Source organism: Catharus ustulatus, chromosome 22, assembly GCF_009819885.2.
Source record: "Catharus ustulatus isolate bCatUst1 chromosome 22, bCatUst1.pri.v2, whole genome shotgun sequence".
Classification (NCBI taxonomy): domain Eukaryota; kingdom Metazoa; phylum Chordata; class Aves; order Passeriformes; family Turdidae; genus Catharus; species Catharus ustulatus.
In genome coordinates this window covers 2,325,730-2,346,229 of record NC_046242.1, presented here as the reverse complement: position 1 = coordinate 2,346,229, position 20,500 = coordinate 2,325,730, and the positions used below count along the sequence as shown (strand labels likewise).

The 20,500-nt window shown below is 47.6% G+C and overlaps 1 protein-coding gene across 9 annotated transcripts in view; it reads right to left on the bottom strand.

Moving 5' to 3' along the window:
• Nucleotides 1-237: 237 nt before the first annotated feature.
• BCAS3 (BCAS3 microtubule associated cell migration factor) overlaps nucleotides 238-20,500 on the bottom strand; it is a 295,160-nt gene continuing 274,897 nt past the window's right edge. For 3 of the 9 annotated variants that reach the window (XM_033078232.2, XM_033078237.2, XM_033078233.2), the window contains one exon: nucleotides 238-1,092. In XM_033078232.2, the coding sequence (XP_032934123.1) occupies nucleotides 944-1,092 (149 nt within the window). In that variant the 3' untranslated portion in view covers nucleotides 238-943. Of the gene's footprint in view, nucleotides 1,093-15,430; nucleotides 15,497-20,500 lie in introns of all 9 variants that reach the window. The other 6 variants (XM_033078230.2, XM_033078231.2, XR_004419938.1 and 3 more) reach the window with 3 other exon arrangements.

The following is a 20,500-nucleotide window of genomic DNA, read 5'->3' as shown; positions in this document are numbered from 1 at the left end:
TTCAGAGGGGCCAAGTGTGTGCAAGGCACACCACCTAAATATCCTGTTTTTAAAAAATCTTGTCTGTGCACACGAGGACAAGGAAATGGGGAGGCAAAACCATGCTAGACATAACAGCCACTGATGGCTTTAATTAAAGCCCTCAAGTCAGTAAATACACACAGAGTCTGGTCCAGGGAGATACACAAAGCCCACAGTCAGCCCAGTAACACTCCGTGAACATTGCCATTTACGCAGTTTCTTGTTTAACTTAGATTTATTCAATGACACATGCATTTCTGGACAGATATCTGAGTTCCAATGAGCAACTTTTATAACGAAATATGAGAAATCCATGACTGCAATTAGTCAATTAAGTTTACATTTCTAAAATACATGACTAGAAGAAAACCGGAGCGAGAGAGAGAGAATTCTTCCAAAGAACAAAAAGAAACATTTCCATTTGTAATACTCCTGGCATCGATGAGTATCAGAGGGGAAGAAGGGCAGCAAGGAAAAAGGAAGGAAAAACATCATCAACCCTGTCCACAGAAAGTCCTCCAGTTTCCAGTCTCTCCAGTTCATCCATTGATGCTCGGCACTTTCACCAACGGCGAGAGCTCCTCTGAGTTCAGCAGATTCATCTCTCAGCACGAAAAAAGCAGAGAGCAGTTGTGAAACCATGTGCTTGACCCAAGATGGCTTAGGAATATTTCTCCTCACCCAACCTCTTCCTGAAGACAGCGAGAAAAGAAGCTGCAGAGCTATCAGGACTGAAGATGGAGCCTCTTTGTATTGCACAGGAACACAGAGTGGAGATTTCAGGAAGGTTTCAGAGTTGTCAATGTTCATCAGGGTAACGAGAACCCCGCACCGCCGGGAGCTGGCGGGTGACAGACACGGCGGGGCTGGCTGGGGACAGGCTGGTTCCCCCGTGTGGATGTGTCCCTGCAGGGTGGCTGGCTCAGGGGAATCCCGTGGGGAACAGGCTCAGGGGCTGGTTCTCGTTGGTGGGGAGGGGGGACCTGTAGCCGTCGAAGTTTCGGGGGATGCTGCCGCTGGTGGAGCCCGAGCTGTTACTGAGCGTCTCTATGCTTCCCTCTCGCTGAAGCTCTGCAAGGGAGAGAGAGCAGCTCTGGTTAGAGTTTAGGACAAACCCCCACTGTGCTCAGACAGGTGCTTTACTGACAAATCCCTCTGCTGTTGCAGTGCTCTAACGTTCGTCCTTTTCTGGGCTGGTTTGGGAATCGCTCCCGAGGAATGGAGGCAGCTCCTGGTTCTGCTTCTCTCAGAGATGGAGACATCACCTGCTGCCCTTCCCTGGGGCTGAGGCTGCTGACTCAGGACATGGCAGGATTCCACAGTGGGGATCTCATGGCTGAACTGAGCAGGGCATGAAGGGGATGGCTGCAGGTGATGGAAAATCTTCCCTCCCAACCATGCTGGGCAGGGGGATTGGCAGAGCGAGCACCAGCAGGGCATAACCACTGCCATTCCTGGGAACACCAGGGACTTCCCACAGCCCTTTATCCTGCCCAAATGGACACAAATAACTCAGCTTTTTCAAGTCTAACAGAAAATATCCCCTTTCCTCAGCCATGCCTCAAAGCAGAAGAAAAAGCAGCCTGGCTGTGGCTCTCCCTCTCCTGGTCACACCCGCCCAGACATCTCCCCTCTCTGACCTCCCAAAGCCTTCAGTGCTCCCTAATCTCCAGATAGGAGGATTTTTGTGTGTGCAGGGCATCATTTCCAGCCGTGGCCTCTCTGTGAGCCACTTGAACCCTGCAGTTGACTCGGTGGCCACGTGCAGCACCCCCCTGGCAGCACTCAGCGGTGGCATGCAGCAGGGACATGAGGCAGAGCCCCAGGGATGGCACAGGAATCCTCCCCCAGAGTGACAGTGGTGACAGGAGACAAGAAATATTCTGGGGAGTTGTGATCCCTGACCCTGAGCATGACTTTGTCTGGGCAGCCAGATGGGGATGGGGATGGGGGTTTTGGGCAAATTCTTCTGCTGCCAAGGGGGAAGCAGGACCTGGAGGGGCTACAGGAGAGCTGGAGAACTTTTTATAAGGGCATAGAGGGACAGGACAAGGAGGAATGGCTTTAAATTGGAGGAGAGTTTAGATGGGATGTTGTAAAGGAATCTCTCCCTGTGAGGGTGGTGAGACACTGAACAGAGAAGCTGTGGCTGCCCCATCCCTGGAAACCCTCAAGGCCAGGTTGGATGGGGCTTGAAGCAGCCTGGGATAATGGGGTGTCCCTGCCCATGGCAAGGGGTGGAATGAGATGAGCTTCAAGGTCCCTCCCAACCCCAACCTTTCCCTGGTTCTTTGGAAGACTTGTCTGGGGTGGAAAGGAGCTGAAGGAGCAGTGTCTGCTCTGCTCTGGGCTAAATATTCCTGCACTTCCACCATTCCACTGCCTCACCTGGGACATTTACCCTCCTGTAAACACCACAGCAGTCCTTTGGCTGACTCTGTGATAAGGACAGATCTATACATAAAGTGTAGGGCACAGCAAAAGGGTCAGCTTTTCCCTAAAACAGAGAGCCCAGCATCCCCTGGCACTGCAGCCCTGCACACACCTAGCAGTGAGGGCTGTGGGATTTAATCCCTCATCCTGGAGGTAACCTGCAGTGAGATAATCTGCCCAGGATACAAGGAAAACAAATCAGCAGGAAGCTGATCACCCTGAAAGCAGCGCTGGTAATGACCTCAGCCGTATTCATCACCGCTCCCTGCCAGTATTTGGTGAAGGAATGTCCATGTCTAAACCTCTTCATTTTCCTCACATCCTTACTCTCCCATGAGTCCAGGAAGTAAAAACAGTAATTTAAATCAGAAATGAGTGGCGTATCCCACACTAATACTGTGCTTATCCTGTCTGATTTGGGGCTTTTATCTCTCTCAGCTCACAGCTGGCTTTGCTTAAAGGTCCCACGTCAGAGCTGGGGGTGCTGGGCAGCATCCCTGGGCTGCCCCAAACCCCAGCACAGCTCATCCCGGGGTGATTCTGCTTTTTGCTCCAGCCACAATTGATTTCCAGGCAAAATATTTCCAGCAAGACGAGGGAGAGGGACAGAGAGAGGAGTTTTGTTTTCCTGTGGCTCCTGCCCTGCTCCTGCCAGTCCCTGCTGTGGGATTTGGGGGGGATTTGGGTTTTTCTGGGGTCTGCAGGATTTCTGCAGCTCCTGTCACCTCTGCGGGGCCTGCCAGGGGGTGGCACTGCAGAGACTGATGCCAGCCAGGGAAAAAGCAGGGAGCAGAGCCCAGGGTGGGATGTGGAGCAGTGGGCACAGGGCATGGATGGAGCGAGTCCCGTCCTGGCTGCTGCCCTGAGCTCCCCTCGCTGCTGCCAGCAGGAAAACCTGACAATTCCTGACAGGGAGGGACAAAACACAGGGTACACGAGGGGCAGAGGCTCTGCAGGGGATTTTCCAGCCCAGTCTAGGTTAGGGGGTGTCAGGCTAAAACACGGGGAGCTCCCACATCCACGCTGCCACCCCAAGGAACACAAGTGCTCTCACACAGCCCAGCTCGCTCTGGAATTAATTACCCAGCCAGGCAGACGAGCAGTGTATTCTGATACCCGAGGAAGCCCTGTAAAAGTGCTGGGCTGCCACAGAGAGCTCTGCTGTGCTCAGGAAATTGGGCTCTTGCCCTCGTCCCCGGCTGGGGATGAGCACGGCTGGGTCACACGAGGGGGGCAATTAGCCTTGACATGGTCACCAGGGACTACCTGCCCACACAGCTGACCCCCAGCACCACAGGCAGCATGTCATGATTGCTCTGTTTCATTAATAAAAAATAAATTTAAAAAATAAAAATAAAGATAAAAATCCAGTGGATGTTGTTATTCTTCCTCCCAGCCCTCGGAGCAGAGCGGGGCACAGCAGAGGAGCATCAATGAGATTCCCATGGGAAGCACAGACAAGACTGGGAATGGCTCCATGACATGGGGACACCCTTCCTGTTACACACTGAAAACTGGAGGACAATTTCTCACAGATCTGGACAGACCAAACAAGTGCAGCAGGAGCTGCATGGTGGGGCTGTGGGGTATCAGGACAGACAGGTCCCCAAAGCCACCCTGGGATGGGACAGCACAGGGACAGAGCCCTGTGGCACAGCATCAAAACACACACCACTGTGCTGGGAGCAGGCTGAAAACCACAAATCCTGATGGAAAGATGGGAGTGGGTGGCAGGAGAGCCCAGAGCAGCAGGATCAGGGCTCAGCAGCACTCCAGGGCTGCTCTCCAGTGATTCTGCTCACTCCGGTGGAGTTTCGCCAGCAATGGACTTGGCCCCAGCCAGTCTGAGGGTTATTGTATCTGCATTCCCCCATGCATACACTGTCGAGATGTATTAACTTCCTTAAATGTACCAGTAAAACAACCTCTTATGATACACTTTAATGAACTTGTACAGTAGCCAACAAATTGTGCATCATATAAAACCCATTCGGCCTTATAGACTCTCTGGCTATTTTGTAATAACTGCAATTTGCTTCTGCTGAAGCAAGATAACCAGGGTTGAGAAGTCAGCCTTTGCAGAAACCTAAATATTTGATTTGGGGGGGAGTGGGTGGGAGAAGGAAGAAAGGGGCCTCTGGGAGCTATTTATGGGGTCAAAATAACATGAGACCTGCTCTTCTCGTAGCGTTTCCACCATCAAGGAAATGAAATACTGTGAGAAGACCAGCACTTGCATTATTTTGGCCCCATAAATGGCTCCCTGAGGCTTTCAGAAGCCCGTGAAAAACAAACACAAATACAAATAAATGCTAATACTGGAAACGTAAATACTAAAACCTGCCCATGTCCCCGGAGGAAACGACTCACAAAGTCCTGCCTGCCCTGAAAAAAAAAAAAAAAAAAAAAAAAAGGGAAAAAAAGACGAAGGAGCTGGAACATCTGCTGAAGCCATGAGGAGAAAGTCACTTCAGGGGAGCTGGGAACAGCCCTGCCTGCGCTTTTGACAGTAACAGTAATGGGCACCGCTGGCATCACCCAGGGTCCCAGAGTAGTGGCATTTTTAGGGCACACTCACGTTCCACCGTGGTGGAGGCAGCAGCAGCAGCAAAAATCCTCGTGGCTGCTGGCGTGGGATGGCAAGTGGCCACCCTGAGACCCTGGCCCACCCCAGGGCAGCCATCCCCTGTCATGGCACAGCTCAGGGAGCACTGGGACAGCCGTGGGGCATCAGAGGAGCTGGGAGCAGATGTTGGCTGCTGCCTGCTTGGCACTCCTGCAGTGTGGATGCTGTTCCACGAGGAATTGGAAAGGAAATCTTGCAGGAAACATCTCTCTGTGCCCAGATTCCCCCTGTCATGCTGCAGCCAGCCTGTCCTGTGCCTTGCTGCTCGTTGCTGCCCCTGAGCTGGCTGCCAAGGTGGAGGGAGGAGGAGGAAGAGGAGGAGGAGGAGGAAGAGCAGCAGGAGCTGCTCTGGGGACAGCCTGGGGTCTGCAGGACTGGGAGAACTCGAGGTCCAGCTGCACCTTCCATTCTAGAAAGCTCCAGGAACTGTCAAAGGACCCCATCAAATCCAGCAAGGTACAAAGCCCTGCCAAGCCTAAATGTGAAACCATTTTATAGGGCACATTAATTCAATGCCTGAAGAAAATCTATATAGCCCTCTTTTGCCCGGAACACTCATAAATTATGCTGCCTTTCTTAGCTGTGCTCTCCTCTAGTGGTCCACTCGAAGCCCTGGTATCTCCTTTATGTCCACTCAAAAATCTCCTCTCCAGTGCATTATTATTTCTTCTAATGGTTTTTCCTTTCTCTCTGTTTGCCTTCCCCTCTTTAAGCACAGTTTCAAAATATCCCAAATCATTTGCTGGAAGAGCTGACCCTTTCCTCTTACCTACGGAGGGGCTGCCCGGGATAACTGATACAATGACAGCAGCCTGATGTGTCAGGGCAGCGGGGAAGCGGCAGCAACTCTGAATACAAGAATTATTCTTCATCATCTCAAACTGTCACAACACATTACCCTCAAAGCCGCAGCTCGCTGAAGGAGTGACCCTGCACTGAATGGGAGAGTGCTCGGGGAAAGAACTAATTGTAGCCTCTTTTCACACGTCAGTCACTTTTCACAGCACCAAGCCTTTCAAGCTCAACTAATGTCAAGTTCCCTTTTCCTTTTGCTGGGCTGAGTATTTCTGATTTTTAAGGATGGCATTTTTTAAAGGAACAAGGTCTGTGCTGAGGGATGAGGCCAGGGAGGGGAGGGAAGGAAGCGTCGGAGTGAGCACGCATCAGAAAGTCCATCAGAGGCCCGAAGACTCGTTAGGAATTAGACAATTAACAAGTAGGAATGCAGGAAGTGGGGTAATGGCCAGCAGAGCTCGAATCTCCTCGATTTCATTTCTGTCATTCACAGCAATTATTTTGGGGAACTTTTCAGGCCCTGCCGTGCGCTGAATGTGGGAACGTGCTCGGCCCCTTCCCGAAATGAGGATGAGGACGAGGATGAAGATGAGGATGAGGATGAAGATGAGGATGAGGATGAGGGACAGGCATTTCCAGGTTTGCTGCTCACTAAACCACCTCTCCCCATCCACAGGGGCTTCTGAGCAAACAGCTAAAAGGCAAAAATTCAAGCTTCTTTTTAAAAGCACAGACAATTCCCTTTCCTTCTGGAGGAGATTCCCTGCAGGGAGAGCTCTGGGAATGCCAGCCTGGTCCATGGTCTGGGGCAGGAACACATGAGGGCCCTTCACAGCTCCTGTCTGACTGGAATCCTGACAGATTCTGTGGCAAGGACTATTTTTTCACCCTTACATTTACACAATGCCCATCACGGGGGACTTGCAGAACTGACTGGGGCTTCCCCGAGTGTTATTTATTAACTGTAATGAATAATAATTATGGAGCTTCTGCCATCTGGATTCTCACTCAAAAGGGCCCTATTTAAAGGCAACGCTAAAAGGCAATTTGTATTAACACAATGGAAGTCTTGAGGATCTCTTAAACTGTTTGTAATTTACACAACGCTCCCCAGTGAATGGGTGAGTTAAACATTTTAATTTCACTGATTGCTGCTGAAGGGAGCGGGATGTGCTCCCCCTGAGGAGCACTGCTACATGGAAATGCTCCATCCTTCAGGATCCAGACAGCATCCCAAACTCTGCTGGGTGCTTCTGGCACGATTTCTGCAGGAAACACAAATCTGAGCATCACCACTGGTGCCCAGGGACACACAAGGTGGGGAAGAGCTCAAAAGAGCTGATGTGAGTTTGGGAACTGCAAAGGGATGAGGAAATATTGGGGTGCTTGGAAATGATATTGCTGCTTCTGCACTAGGAGGTTTTTCTTGACTATTTCCCCCATTTTTTCTGTATTTTATGAAATGCAATTATGCTAATGAGGGAGCTCTAATTATAATCCATCTCCAGTAGCCTTGGCTGCTGCTGGGAGCGAGGGGCTCCAGGGATCTGCTGGCAGGAGGGCACAGGGGGGCACTGCACCCCCGGGGGAACCTGTGCTTTTGGGTATTTGGATGAACAAAAATCGTTAGGATTAAACTGCAGTGAAATGGAAGCACTGAGTCCTCATTAAAAATCTTAATTTTCCAAGTTGTTTTTGATCTGAGATGGCTGAAATTTCGGGGTGTGTTGCTCCTTTCAGAGGGAGCACAGGCAAAAAGTCAGCTCTCAGCTTTACTTATTGCTATGATTACAATTTCAGCTTATTATGATAGTGTTTAAAAGTCAATTAAAGCTGATCTCTGTGCCTGTCCATGCTCAGCACAGAGGGACCAACTTCCTGCCCAGCCCTGGGTGGCTGTGGCAGATCTGCTCCCCAGAAATGTTTCTTTTTTCCCTTTTTTATGAACTCAGCAGTTCCACAAAACAGATTTTAAACTCTTTTCAAATGAGGAAATTAAAAAAAAAATTAAAACAATGGCATCTTAACATCAAAAATCAATTCCTGTCTCATCCTGTCACAACCTGAGAGATGCTGAGACGTCACAAAAGCACCTCCATTAAATTTGCAAGTGAAGAAGACTGGGAAACACTGCCAGAGCAACTTCTGTGAAATCAGGACTCAGTGGCCTATGTAAAATATTAGTTACTGTCAAACTACCTTATAATAACTCCAATGCTGAATCCACACAGAGTTGCTCATGCCATGCACTCGGAGATGAAACCTGGCACCTGGAACAGGACCCTGCAAGGAGATGGGGAGGTACAGGAGCAAGGAGAGAACCAGGGGAATGCAGACAGAGCCTTCTGAACATCAGAGTCCCTCAGAGACCCCAAATCTCATTTCTAGTGCCTGATTTCACTGCAGGGATGCCAAACAACTTCACACTTGCAGAACAGGGAGGACACCTGAGCTTACAGAAATGTCTGGGGCTGCTTCAGGCACAAAGAGAGCGGTGAGATAAAGGTAAAACTTTTTTCCTGCATGAACTTCTGAACAGGTTGTTTACTCCTTTAAAAAGAGCACCCAGAAAGCTCCATGTGACTCGAGCCCATGGAGCAGGAGACCCAAGACTCTGGCATCTCGCCAGACCTGACTCTGAGCATTTTATGGAAGGTTAAAAGTGCACCAGATAAAGGACTGGCATTTAGAGGCAGAATATTCTTCAAGATAGGCACTTTTACAATGACTTCCAGTGCTTTTAAAAAATAATCTCAAGTTTCCTAGAGCTGTGTATTTTTGTGAAGAGGTTTAGGATGTTTTCCTACATAAATGGCTCTTCAGAAGGATGAGTTGCCGATTTTAGCCAGCATGTGAAATCTCAAAAGCCATGGCAGTCAAATAGAAAATCATTTCTGTAGCCCATCACATCCTGCAAGCCTACAACTCCTTGTGCAAGGTTTACAGATGAGTTTTTTGAATGAATATGCAGCAATGGTTGCTTGGGTTTAATGGAATTCTCTCTTACCCCATCCCAAAAGTTTCACTAGGCTGCTACTCCAAATTCCTGTAAGATATCCTATGTGGAATACATGATTTCCTGTCCCAGCCAGTGTGTGTAGACAAGTTTTTAAATGCATTTAGGCAGAACTATCTTGCATCTTTGGTTACGCAAGCAGCACATCTGTGTATATCAGACCAAAAGCATTTGCAGAGAAAACACTGCATTAAAATTCCTGGGTTTGGTCTCTCATTCCCAGGGTTATGGGAGTGCCTTGGATTGCTCAACACTGACCCCTCTGTCAGCCTTTACTCCACGAAGGAAATTACAAATTCAAAGTAAAATGCATGTTTGTGACACCTACCACGTCCTGCACCCACTGAACTCGGGGGGTATTGCTCAGAAATGCTGGAGGCAATGCTCCTATTCCTGGAACATCTTCTGTCCAGGGCAGGTGTGGATCTGAGCATCTCCCTGCCCTCCAGGGCTGGAGCCACAGGTCGTGTCCCAGAGGTGGCTGCAGCAAGGACAGGCATGGCCAGGAGCCCTCAGAGAGTGCTGGGGGTCCCTCCTCCTCTTCCTCCTTCTCTTTCTCCTCCTCTTCCTCCTTGTGCTCAGCCAAACAGCTCCAGCAAAACAGCTGGGTAAGGAAAACTGCCTGAAGGTCAAACCCTCAAACCTGGTGATGACCTCAGGGTCTGGGCACTGATGCTGACACTCTGCATTGAGCACTTCACACATTTCAGCTCCTTTTCCATCTAAGACCCAATCCCATCCTCTCTGTGATGCCACCTCAGCATTTGGCCTCCTCAAGGCCTCTCAGGTAGGAGGAGAGCCCTGGGATGCTGCAGTGCTCCATGAGCCTCTGTGCATCTCACACATGTGCTCCCTGTGCTCCTGACACACAGCTCATTTTGAAAGTATAAGATTACAAAGCAAAGACATTCTGGCACAGCTTCTAGTACTTCTGACACAAAGTGGCCCTTTTGGGCCAGTGAGAGGCTCTGGGCTGCTCCCCTGGTGCAGATTGATGCAGAGGAGGAAGCTAGACCAGACTGGAATTTGGGTTTGATTCAAAGGAAAAGTTAAAAAGTTTGGGGGGGGCAGCAGATGCTCAGCTGGTCCAAATCAGGAGAGTTTTGTTGAAGCTCACGAAATGATGTCACCACAGCCTCAGTCCTGTCTGCTCATCTAAACAGTTCAAGGTTCTGAGCTGGGAGAGCTCAGGTGGGGATCAGGACCAGTCTCCTCCTCCCACTTCCCTGGCATTAGTTCAGTGTCAGGAGCTCCAAACCCGTCCAAATCATCCTCGTTTCAAATGCAATTTATTTAGTCTATTCACTCAATTTTTTGAAATATTATGTTGATGTGGCTGCTTCAAGCAGACCAGCTTTGTAAACACAGCCCTAATTTTACAAAGCACTCAGAGCTTGCAGTCATTCCCTTAAATCACAGCTCTACCTTGACTGAGTATTAACCCAACCTGGAAAAACAACAGCCCAGTCTCGTGGCTTCACTCTCCTGCAGGGCTGCTTGAGGCTCTTAATACACTCTCTTATTTATATGGCTCCAAATTCTGATGTTAGACATAAATATGAAAGAGCCTTGATAAAAATGACATTCAAAGCTTAATTTGTCCCTTTGTTAACGGGGCTGTTGAACACAGCAATTCACATTTGTGCTCCTGAAACCAGGAGGCAGCTGGAAATAGTAAATTCAACGTTTTTGCTTTTTTGAAAGTCATATTTTAAAAATTGTTCCAAGCATTGATTCTATTACACTCTGTCTTTGTAGCTGCACTCTTACAAACATGTGGATGAGCTGCAGCTGGTGGAGGAGCTGGTGGAAGGTAACTCTGTGTGAAATCTGAAAAACCTAATGGCAAACCAAGGCATTCCTCTGGTCACATCCCCCAGAAAAGGCAATTTAAATCAAGATTCTGCCTTGTATTTAGGCACCTGGCAGTGAAGTGCACATAACTACCTGCTCCTTGTGTTGTGCTTTTCTGCAGACCTTTTACTCACATTTTGGTGGGTGAGCAGCCACATTTCCAGAAGATAAACCAAAGAGACAACACAGCCCTGGCATGATATCATCAAAAGATTTTTTTTCCAGAGGGTGTGAATAAAAGTAGCCCTGAGTAGAGGACAAAAAGTCCCCCCAAATTTTCCATCAGGGATCTGTCCCTGCACAATTCACCTCCCACTGCTGCCTCCATGGCTGCAGATGAGGGAAGAAGGCTGCAAGGTCAATTTGTCTCTTGATTTATGTTTCCAAATGTCATTTCCACCCAACCAGGTAGGAACACCCAGGAGTAGCTGTGGCACGTGGGAATGGATGGGAGATGCCATCCATGGGAATGCTGTGCTGTGCCTGAGGAGAATTCCAGCACAGCAACCAAGCATCCTTCTCAACACAGGGCATTGGAATCTTTTTAGGAAAATGCCACCATCTCCAAGCCACTCATCCCAAGCAGGGCTCTCCATCCCCATCCCACTTGCTCCTGGATCCCACTGAGCTGGGGCAGAGGCAGCAGGGCAGCTCCTTCCCAGAAAAACATCTTTGGAAAGAGTCAGGGAAGTGATACTGACCCTTTGTCTTTCACAACACCATCAAGTTTTGGTGTAAACACAGAGTTCATGTGTTGGGCAGTTACTGAGAGAGTCCCTAACCAAGGGAACAACAAATAAATATCCAAAATATATAAATAAATGAATGAATATGTAAATAAATAAATAGAATGGTGTTTTAGTTTTTTGGTGTTTGGGGTTTTTCGGAAAATGTGTCACATAGAAAAAGGCAGTAGGCAGTTTGTGTCCTGAGGTGGACTCAGGGAGGTGACATGCCACCAGCCAGCATCAGGAACTCTCAAATTCAGGATATTTCCACAACAGCAGAGAATTGCTCCTAAAATTCCCCCCCTGTCTGCATGGAAAACGAATTCCCCCCTGCCCAGGATGCAGGACAGATGGAAGGGAAGCTGCTCCTGCCTGTGGTGGGAAATGCCTTGGAGGGCTCTGAGGAACACAAAGCAAAGCCAGAGAGCACCAAAGTGCTGCCCCCTCAATGGAAGGACATCACTGAACAGCAGAATAGGAGCAACAGGAGTGAGGGAAAAGCCATTTACTGTTTTACAATTTTTACTGTTTTTCTAACCTACCTCACGTGTTCCCAAGCACAAAGCCACCAGTGATGTCATTTCAGAGGGCACCAGCACCAACACAGAAAAAAGCAGCTGCTTTATGAACTTCTTGTACTTATGTTTTGCCTCAGCATCTTTCTCACTCCCTGTGAATGCACAGTTTTCACACAGCCCCATTTTTAATCTCCCTTTTGGAGGCTCAGCTACCTGCATGAACATCTGCAGGGGGCTGAACACACTCCCCGTTTATGGGGAAGCTTCAAACAGGGTTTCTCCATTTTCAAAATGCTTCCAACCAATTTGTCATTTCCCTTCCTTTTCATTTTTTTTTTTTTTTGGTCAGTGGATGGTGCACACAATATTGAGCAATAATAAGCAGAGGAGGATGACAACTGCAGCTTGAGAAGGGAGCTCAGGATATGATTCCTCCTCACCGGATGCCTGGAAGATGTCACTGAAATTCTCTCTCCCTTAGTGCAAGCTGTGTGGAGCCAATATGAACTCCCAGCAAAGTGCTTAAAACCCCATTATTTATAATAACTGTTAAATGATGAGACATTGTTTACCCAGATCGCAAGATAAATTCTCACTTACAGAATGCTTGCCTGACCGTCCTGAACGTCATCTGGTTTTTATTTAAATGCAAAATGAAATTAGGCTCCCAATAACACAGCAGAAGAATTCAATAAGATGGGGCTTTTCACTTACAGTTTAATATTAACATTTTCCCATAAATGTTAATGAATAAAAGTCTACTGTTTTATACATTATCCATGGTGGGGAGACAGCAGGCTAGGAATGGAAGGAAAGCTAATCTTTTCATACCACAAATTAGGATATATATTCCAAGGAGGACTAAGTGTTCCCAGCATTGCCAGGGACCTGGCCACAACCCTCCTTCCTCCAGGGGCAGCCACCAGAGCTGATCCCATGGGGATGCTCCAGGGAGCCTCCACTGATCACTCAGACCCTCCCCCAGCCAAAATCCCTTTGGGTTTGTTTCTCATTTCCCCTGGGCCTCCCTTTCTGCCTGCCCACGTCCCCTGAGGCACACTGTGAACATCAAACCTCCAACACCAACTGTCCAGCAAGTCCTGATGCTCTCAGACTCCACCACGGAGAGCAAGGCAGGATTATTGGGAAAATCAGGTCACTGTCTGTGTGATATTCTGCTAGAGAAAGGTGCAGGGGTGATGGGAGGTGAGGGCACAGCTCCAGGCCACAACCCAGGGACAGGGAATGATGCAGCATCCAGAGGGAGAAGCACCTGGAGCTGGCAGAGGTGGCACTTTGGGGCTCCCCAAAGGAGCTGTGCCAAAGCACCAGGAGCAGATCCTGTGGTGGAAAAGGGGCTGAGAGGGCTGGGAGCTGCAGGGCCAGAGGGTTGGCTCACACTGGAGCATTTGCATTGCCTTGGCTCCTGACTTTCCATTTACTGCAGAGGGTTTGCTGGGTTAATGTGTATTTTGCTGTTTGGTGACTCATACTTCATCCTGCCCCTCTAATAAGTGTTCATTTAACAGTTCGACTGCTTAACAATTTATTGCACAAATGGGTTTCCATTCCACAGCCTGCTCTCCCAGCTCCCCTGGAGAGGGCAATGCATAGTTTATGAGAGCTTTGTGATGGCCTGTGCTGCACATCCCAAAAATCAGCAAATACTCAATGGCTCTCTGGGGCTGCTGGGCTTGGGAGGAGGGACAGGAACTGTCTTGTCTTTATTCTGCCACCACCTCAGCAGCTGCAAGAGGTTTTGGCTCACAAAACAGCTGTAAAAATACCAGTCCTGGTTCAAATGCTGGGACATGAGGGCTCTTATACTTACTGAGAGAGATATGCTTGCCATAAGTCATATCCTACACAAAAACACCATAGAAAGACTCCTAAAAGGAATGACAAGGTAATTATAGGAATTACAGATGGAAAAATCCTGTTGTCTCCTGCCCCCTTCCCAGTGTGGGACTGCTCAGTGTGGGGCAGGCTTCAGGTCTCAGATTTTTAAAGGGAAGATTTAATAAACACTGAGAAATACTTCTAAATATTTAGAAAACCCAAAATAACAGATTTCCAAGCCAAGCTGTGCAAACAGAAAATGAATTTAGAAAACTTGTTAAAAAACCCAACAGCTTTTGCGTGCACCAAAATATATTTGGGTGGCAGGAATGACCTCCTGGGCAGGATGCTGCAAGCAGAGCTGGGAGGATGCTCAGCCCTGGCTGGAATACCTACCATGGCTCTCCTCTTGTTCCCCCTGGAATCAACAGCAGAAGCCTGAGGGATGCAAACAGCTTCATGCTTTAGGAGGGACTCAGCAGACAAACAAATGTGAGCAAAGTCAAGCTAGACAGGACAGAGCTTTGAATTTTCCTGTGAAATTCTGGAGTGTTGCAGTTAATTTGCTTAATCCTTAGGAGAAAAAATCACAACCCCAAGCAAACAACAACAACAAAAAAACCCCAACACAGCAGCAAATCTCCAAGGAAAAAGGGAACTGTGTTCACTGCTTTTGAGACAAAGCACTGGAAGAAAAATGTCCAGTTCCAATAATGTCATAACCTGATTACAGCCTGACCAGAAGAGCTAAAACACTTGCAGAACAATGAGTAAGAAATTAAGTTTTAAATTGAGTGCTGGCCCTATCTCGTGTCACTTCTTTATATTCCAGTGGAAAGGACAGTGCTGAGCTCATTTCATATCGAGCAGAGTGAGATGCCTGGATGCAGACACCATTTAGTCATCTCCTATATGTTCCTCCCCATTTCTTTCTCTGGGAGGAATGACAAATCCAGGAATGTGATTGCACTTTGTTTTATTATGATATTGATTTTTCCTGCAGAGGGGAAAGTGCATTTATCCCCCAGGTCTGTGTGCTGGCAGGGAAGGGTTAACAAAATGTTTATCACAAAGCTGGCTTCAGAGTTGAAAGTAATGTGATCAGTAATGAATTTTGTGTTACATTAGGTTGTATAAATGGACAGACAAGCGCAGACAACAAGTGGCCAGGAGTCGGGGCTAATCTAATGATGTAAAAATAGAGACAGCACCAATTATACTTGGGGCCAGCTCAGAGCTCCTGCAGGGACTGCAAATGAATAGGTACAAATCAAATTACTGACTAATAGACGCACTACAAGAGAGGGCAGTCAATGCTAAATACATTAGGGCCTTGTGACCTCTCTGCTCTGAACAGCAGAATCCTAAATTTGACTTAAAAAAAAAAATCAAAGAAACTCTTGTTCATTTAAGGAGAGCTACAGAACAATGTTATTTGTGAAATGACTTGAGACACTTTGATATTTTTTGGTTTGTCCCCCTATGAGCACGTTAGGTACGTGGCCCTTGGAGAGCTGAGAGAGGGTTTGCTTTTAGAACAAGGGAAAATACTCTTTGTGCAAAAGTTAAGACCTGATAACAATACAGTTATGTTACATACCAAAACATTTCAAAGCCATGTGCCTCTTTGTGGTGATGTTTTTTACTGCTACTTCACCGGCTGTGTCTGTATCAAAAATAAAATATTTCTTAAAAAAGTGCCTTGGTTTAATAAGAAGAAAAAGAAAAGGAATCTCCCCACACCACAGTTGATAATAAGAAAATGCAGCTGATCAAGTTTGTTATCAAATGGCAGAAAGTCAGAGTTGTCTTGTGCTCCCTTTAGAATTTTTCTACAAACAGCAATGAACCTGAATTCACATCAGAAATATTCATGGTATCAGCATTCACACCCCCTCTCCCTTAAATAATGTATGACCTGGAAGAAATTCCAGTGAAACCTCCCAAGACTGGATTTGGAGACATGGGAAATCACTGGGAAATTAAAAATGCCCTTGCTGGACCTGCCCAGGGCTGGGGCTGCTCAGGGACACCCAGGACAGGAGAGAGCAGGAAACCCACACTGGAGTGCCTGACATCCCAAAATGTTCCTCTTATCCAGCCCTTCTGAAATGGTGGCTCCTAAAGAGCCTGAATTTTCCTTTCTTTTCATCCAGGCCTATCCAAATAAACCTTTTGTAGGAAGAACTGCACTGAGCTCCCAGACTTATAGGAGGGGGAAATTTAATCTCTGACCCTGGGATGAATATTCTGGAAGTTCAAAGGCTGCTTTTAGCATCGATGTTATTTGATCCACCAGTGGGTTTGCTGCCCAAGCTGGTTTTGCACTGAACCTATGCAGAAATCTCCTGGCAGAAATGCTCTTCAGGGGGAAAATAATTTGCTCTGTGTATCTATAGCCCATGTCTGAGTTAGGATAAAACACAGCTGAGGAGAGAGAAGGGGAAAATTGTCTTAGAAAAATTAAAGAGGAAGGAAGGAAGGAAGGAAAGAAGAGAGGGAGGGAGGGAAGGAGAGAGGGAGGGGAAGGTATCACTGAAAGCTCCAACTCTAAAGGGCTAATCCTGTTCCTGAGACTAAAGGTGCAGGTACATCTATGGCCAGGTAGCTGCTGATCTTTGAACAAAACTTCGTGAGCATGGATGTTTTCTCCTCTGGACAAAACCCAGGATGGATGGTCCTGGCACAGGAGCCACCAGCTTGCTCTCCTCCCTTTGCTTCCCAACTCAGCCAGGAAATGTGTGACTTCCCTTCTCTGACCCCCAATTTTCACAGGAAGGTTCCAAAGCCACCCCTCTGCAAAGCCCAAAGGTGTCCAGAGCCAAGTTAGGCTCGGCTTTGGCTGGGGACCAGGACCCAAAGTGCCTGGAGCCCTGATCCCAGGTTTCCTCCAGGCCATTCCCTAACAGCACATCTAATTAGCTCCACTTACTTACATCCCATTAATCAGGTTAAAGAGTTTGCTTCAACATAGGAGCTTCCTTCAGCGCATTATGAGTTTGTTCATGGAATCTGGAAGGAATCCAGGCGGTTTCCTCCGAGGGCCAGAGGTGCACCTCACTGTGCCACTGGTGAGCTGACAGACTTGGAGCTTTGCAGGAGTTTTGGAAGAAAGATGCATTTCAAAAACACGTCCTGCTGCTCCCCTATAGGCTGATTTCAAATATTAAGCCTAGAAGTGATCAAAATACACTGGAAAGCTTAAAAAATGTACTTGCTGAAGGAAGGGGTGAATCAGAGGATTTGCTAGTTCCAGTATTTTTGGAGGGAAAGATTTCTAGCCTGAGCTGGCAATTTCTTCCTGTCCAGTTTGAGTGGAATCCTGTCAGAGATATTTGTCTCCTGGAAGCAGAGTTTCATAAATCACAGTCCTAGGGTGGATTTTTTTTGGGGGGAATGCAATAGGAAGCTCCAGCACACACTTAAGAACTGCACTGCAAATGTAAATATTGTAGCTGCTTGAAAACAAAGCTTTGCAAGCAAAAGAGGGCACTGACCACTAACATTTGTGTCTAGACTTGCATATTTTTTTCTTTTCAGCGAGAGCTTGACAGAAACAGCAAAAACATCTTTTTGCATCTTTGCCAATTTACGCCTTCCTTGGAATTAAATGTGTATCTGGGCTGACAGCTTATGTACAGCAGACTCCACTTCAGATAGACATGGGTCGTCTGAATAATTGGATAACAAGGCCAAAAAGCTGGTTTCCCAATCAAGCCAACTAGCTGGACAACTGGAGTTATCATTTAGGTCACAAGGAAAGGAGATTTTTGGGGAGGTCATTTCCAGACCTGGTTCTTCTCCCACCCACTGTCCGACAGCCCTGGCATGGAGTCGGGACTGGAAAAGCTGGAAAAGCCCCCTCTAATCCCCCCTCCCTGCAAATTCCAGATTATTCCTGATGTTTGCAGCATCCTCCAGTTTGGTGTTTGTGCTATGACCAACCTTTGGGTATTTCTGCCTCTGCCAGCAGCCACAGGCAGGGTTGGTGTTGCCATCTCTGCTTTGCAATGCAAAGGGGCAGGTACAGAACAAAGATTCTGGCAATATCAGCTGCCCAGAGTGTCTGTGCACCACGAGCACACACTTCCTCCACACCACTGCAGCCTATCAGCCCTGATTTCTATATAAACCTACGTGTCAGCTATGCCCTAACAGTTAAGGCATTAAAAGAATCTATTTATCTCTTGCCATTAAGTGCATGTCAGGACCAGTTGAGCACTTGACAAAGTCTCACTGTCCACCCTGCTGCCCAGTTTTTGCCCACACATCGAACCCCAGCGCTGCACATGCACAAATCTTCACATTCCCAGCTAGAAATGTTCATTAATTTGTGCTGAAGTTTGAGTAAGACTTTGCAAGTTTTGTTAAATCTCTGCAAAATCTATTTAAGGACTGAAGAGAATCCTTGAAGCACAAAGAGGGGTTAAAGCATGCATAACATAAAGGTATGAATACATTAAGTTATTTTAGGATTATTAAAAAGGATTAAAAATTCCACAATTTTGAGTCCAATGCAGAAATATAAGCACTGGTTTTGAAAGAAGCAGAAAGACAGAAATCAATTACCATCAAACAAACCTCCAGTGTCCTTTTCTGCTGAACTCTTTGCTGTCAGTTCCCTGTGGTGAGTGGGCAGCAGAGAACCCAAGGAGGAAAACTGAGTTTTTTCAAAGATAATTCAGTTCAGCCAAGCTTGGTTACAATGTAAGTGCTTTGGGGGAAATGAAAACTCTCCTGCTTGTTGTGAGCCAACAAAGACACCTCTTTTTTGAAGTGAGGGTAATGCAGCTCCACACTTATCTCTGCCCATTTATTAAGCAGCAGACAGATGTGAGCCCTTCCCTGTGCTCCCCAGGCTGAGGAATGGTGCTGGCAGCCAGCTCCAGTCCACTCCCTCAGTGAGTGCAGCTCTCCAGGTACATCTGAGCAGGAGAGAACTTTTTCTGTCTGTCTGCTAAAGAGGAACAGCTCAAGAGCTGTTAGGGGATGGAAGTGGAAAGGGCACGGGAGTTCACCCTCTTATCACCAGGTTTTCTCTGCTGCTCTGAGTCACCACATGCCCAAATCCTGAGAATAAAGTGTGTCAGTGGTGGAGAGAATCCCACGACAGGCAGGGCAACCCAGAGTGTTAATGACAGGGAGAGGAGGGTGGTGGGATGGGGTGAGTTGGGTCAGTGCTCATGTTACTCATTACTGCTGCGTAAAATCGCTGCTCTGAGATGGCATCTATCTTACACTCATTAGGGAGATTTATGGGTCTGAGCAAGGGCTGGGAGAAATCTCTCTGGATGAATATTAACTCAGTGATGGCATCTCTATAAACAGCTCCTTTCTGTCTTTACACCTGCAGTAGTGCCAGCCTCATTTTATACCAAAGAAGTTGGCACTGCGGCCATCAGCTGGGTTTGGTGAAAATGGAAAATACAGAGCCCAGTCTCTGACAAAGCTCTTGGTTTACAATATAATACACTGTCAAGTCTCCAGGGCAGCCAGTCACCCTAACCTGGCACATCTGGAAGGCTTCAGCTTTCAGAGGAGGTATTCCCCTCACCTTTCCCCTTCCATACACAGCCCGAGAGGTGCTGACCCATTATCAGCAGTGGATACCCTCCCAAAGTTCACACTGATCACAGCCTGGGTCAGGAAGTGATGAAATATGTGCCTTTCTCTATTTTCACAGCCTGCTTTTTCCACCTTCCCAGCCCTTTACAGACAAGAGCTGATTAAAGTCCACACCAGCAATGTGAGGCATCTCTATCCTCATGGACTCATCAAGTGTCCTGGCCAAGGCAAAAAGCTGGTGAGCTGCAGTAGACTCACCCTTAGTGCTCAACCAAGCCTTTCTGTTCATTCCAGATCTACCTCATCCTTTGATTTCATCTCTCTCAAGATGGAATGAGAGGAAGGACAGCTGGGAAGGTCATGAAGGTGTTTCTGCACTGCTCAGCCTGGTTACTGCTGCCTGTACCTGCAGACAAGGGCTAAGCCCTGCTCCTCTGCATCCTCCTCCTCCAGCCTGTGGGAAGCTCCTGCAGTTTGGTACCTGCTCCACAGTGAGCAAAGTCAGGATGAGCCCTGATGGGAGAGACTCCTCAAGGAGCAGGGAGAGCTCAGAGCAGCACAAGACACCCAGTGATAGATGAGAGCAAGAGTAAAAGGAAGAGACAGCTCCTGCTCTTCCTGAAAGATCCAGAGGTTGCCATTCCCACACCTTCCTGCTGGTTTCTCCTCTTTTGCCTTCCCAGGCAAGCTGCCAGGACAGTGACAAGTGAGTTGGCAGCTGATTTTAGGGGCTACCATCACTCTGAGGTGTTTTTATTGGAGGTGTTTTTTGGAACAAGTTGAAATTAATGGAGACAATAAACCTGCAGTAACTGTGCTTTAATTTCTGAGCATCTCCTACCACGGGGCCCCTTCTGACAGAGTAATCTCTGATGTGCCATTCCATTTACTTAAACAGATGATACAATTTATCAATATAATGGACACTGATGAAGATGGATTAATTTGGATTACAGAACCAGCGCTTCACAGTGGCTCTGCTCAGGAGAGAAAATGAGGAGATGTGTGATTATGGCATTGTTTGGAGCAGGGTGGGCAATCTGCACAGGAGGGGATGCAGGACAGCTACATGATAAGGAAGTTTCACGTGCCAGTATCTCAGAGT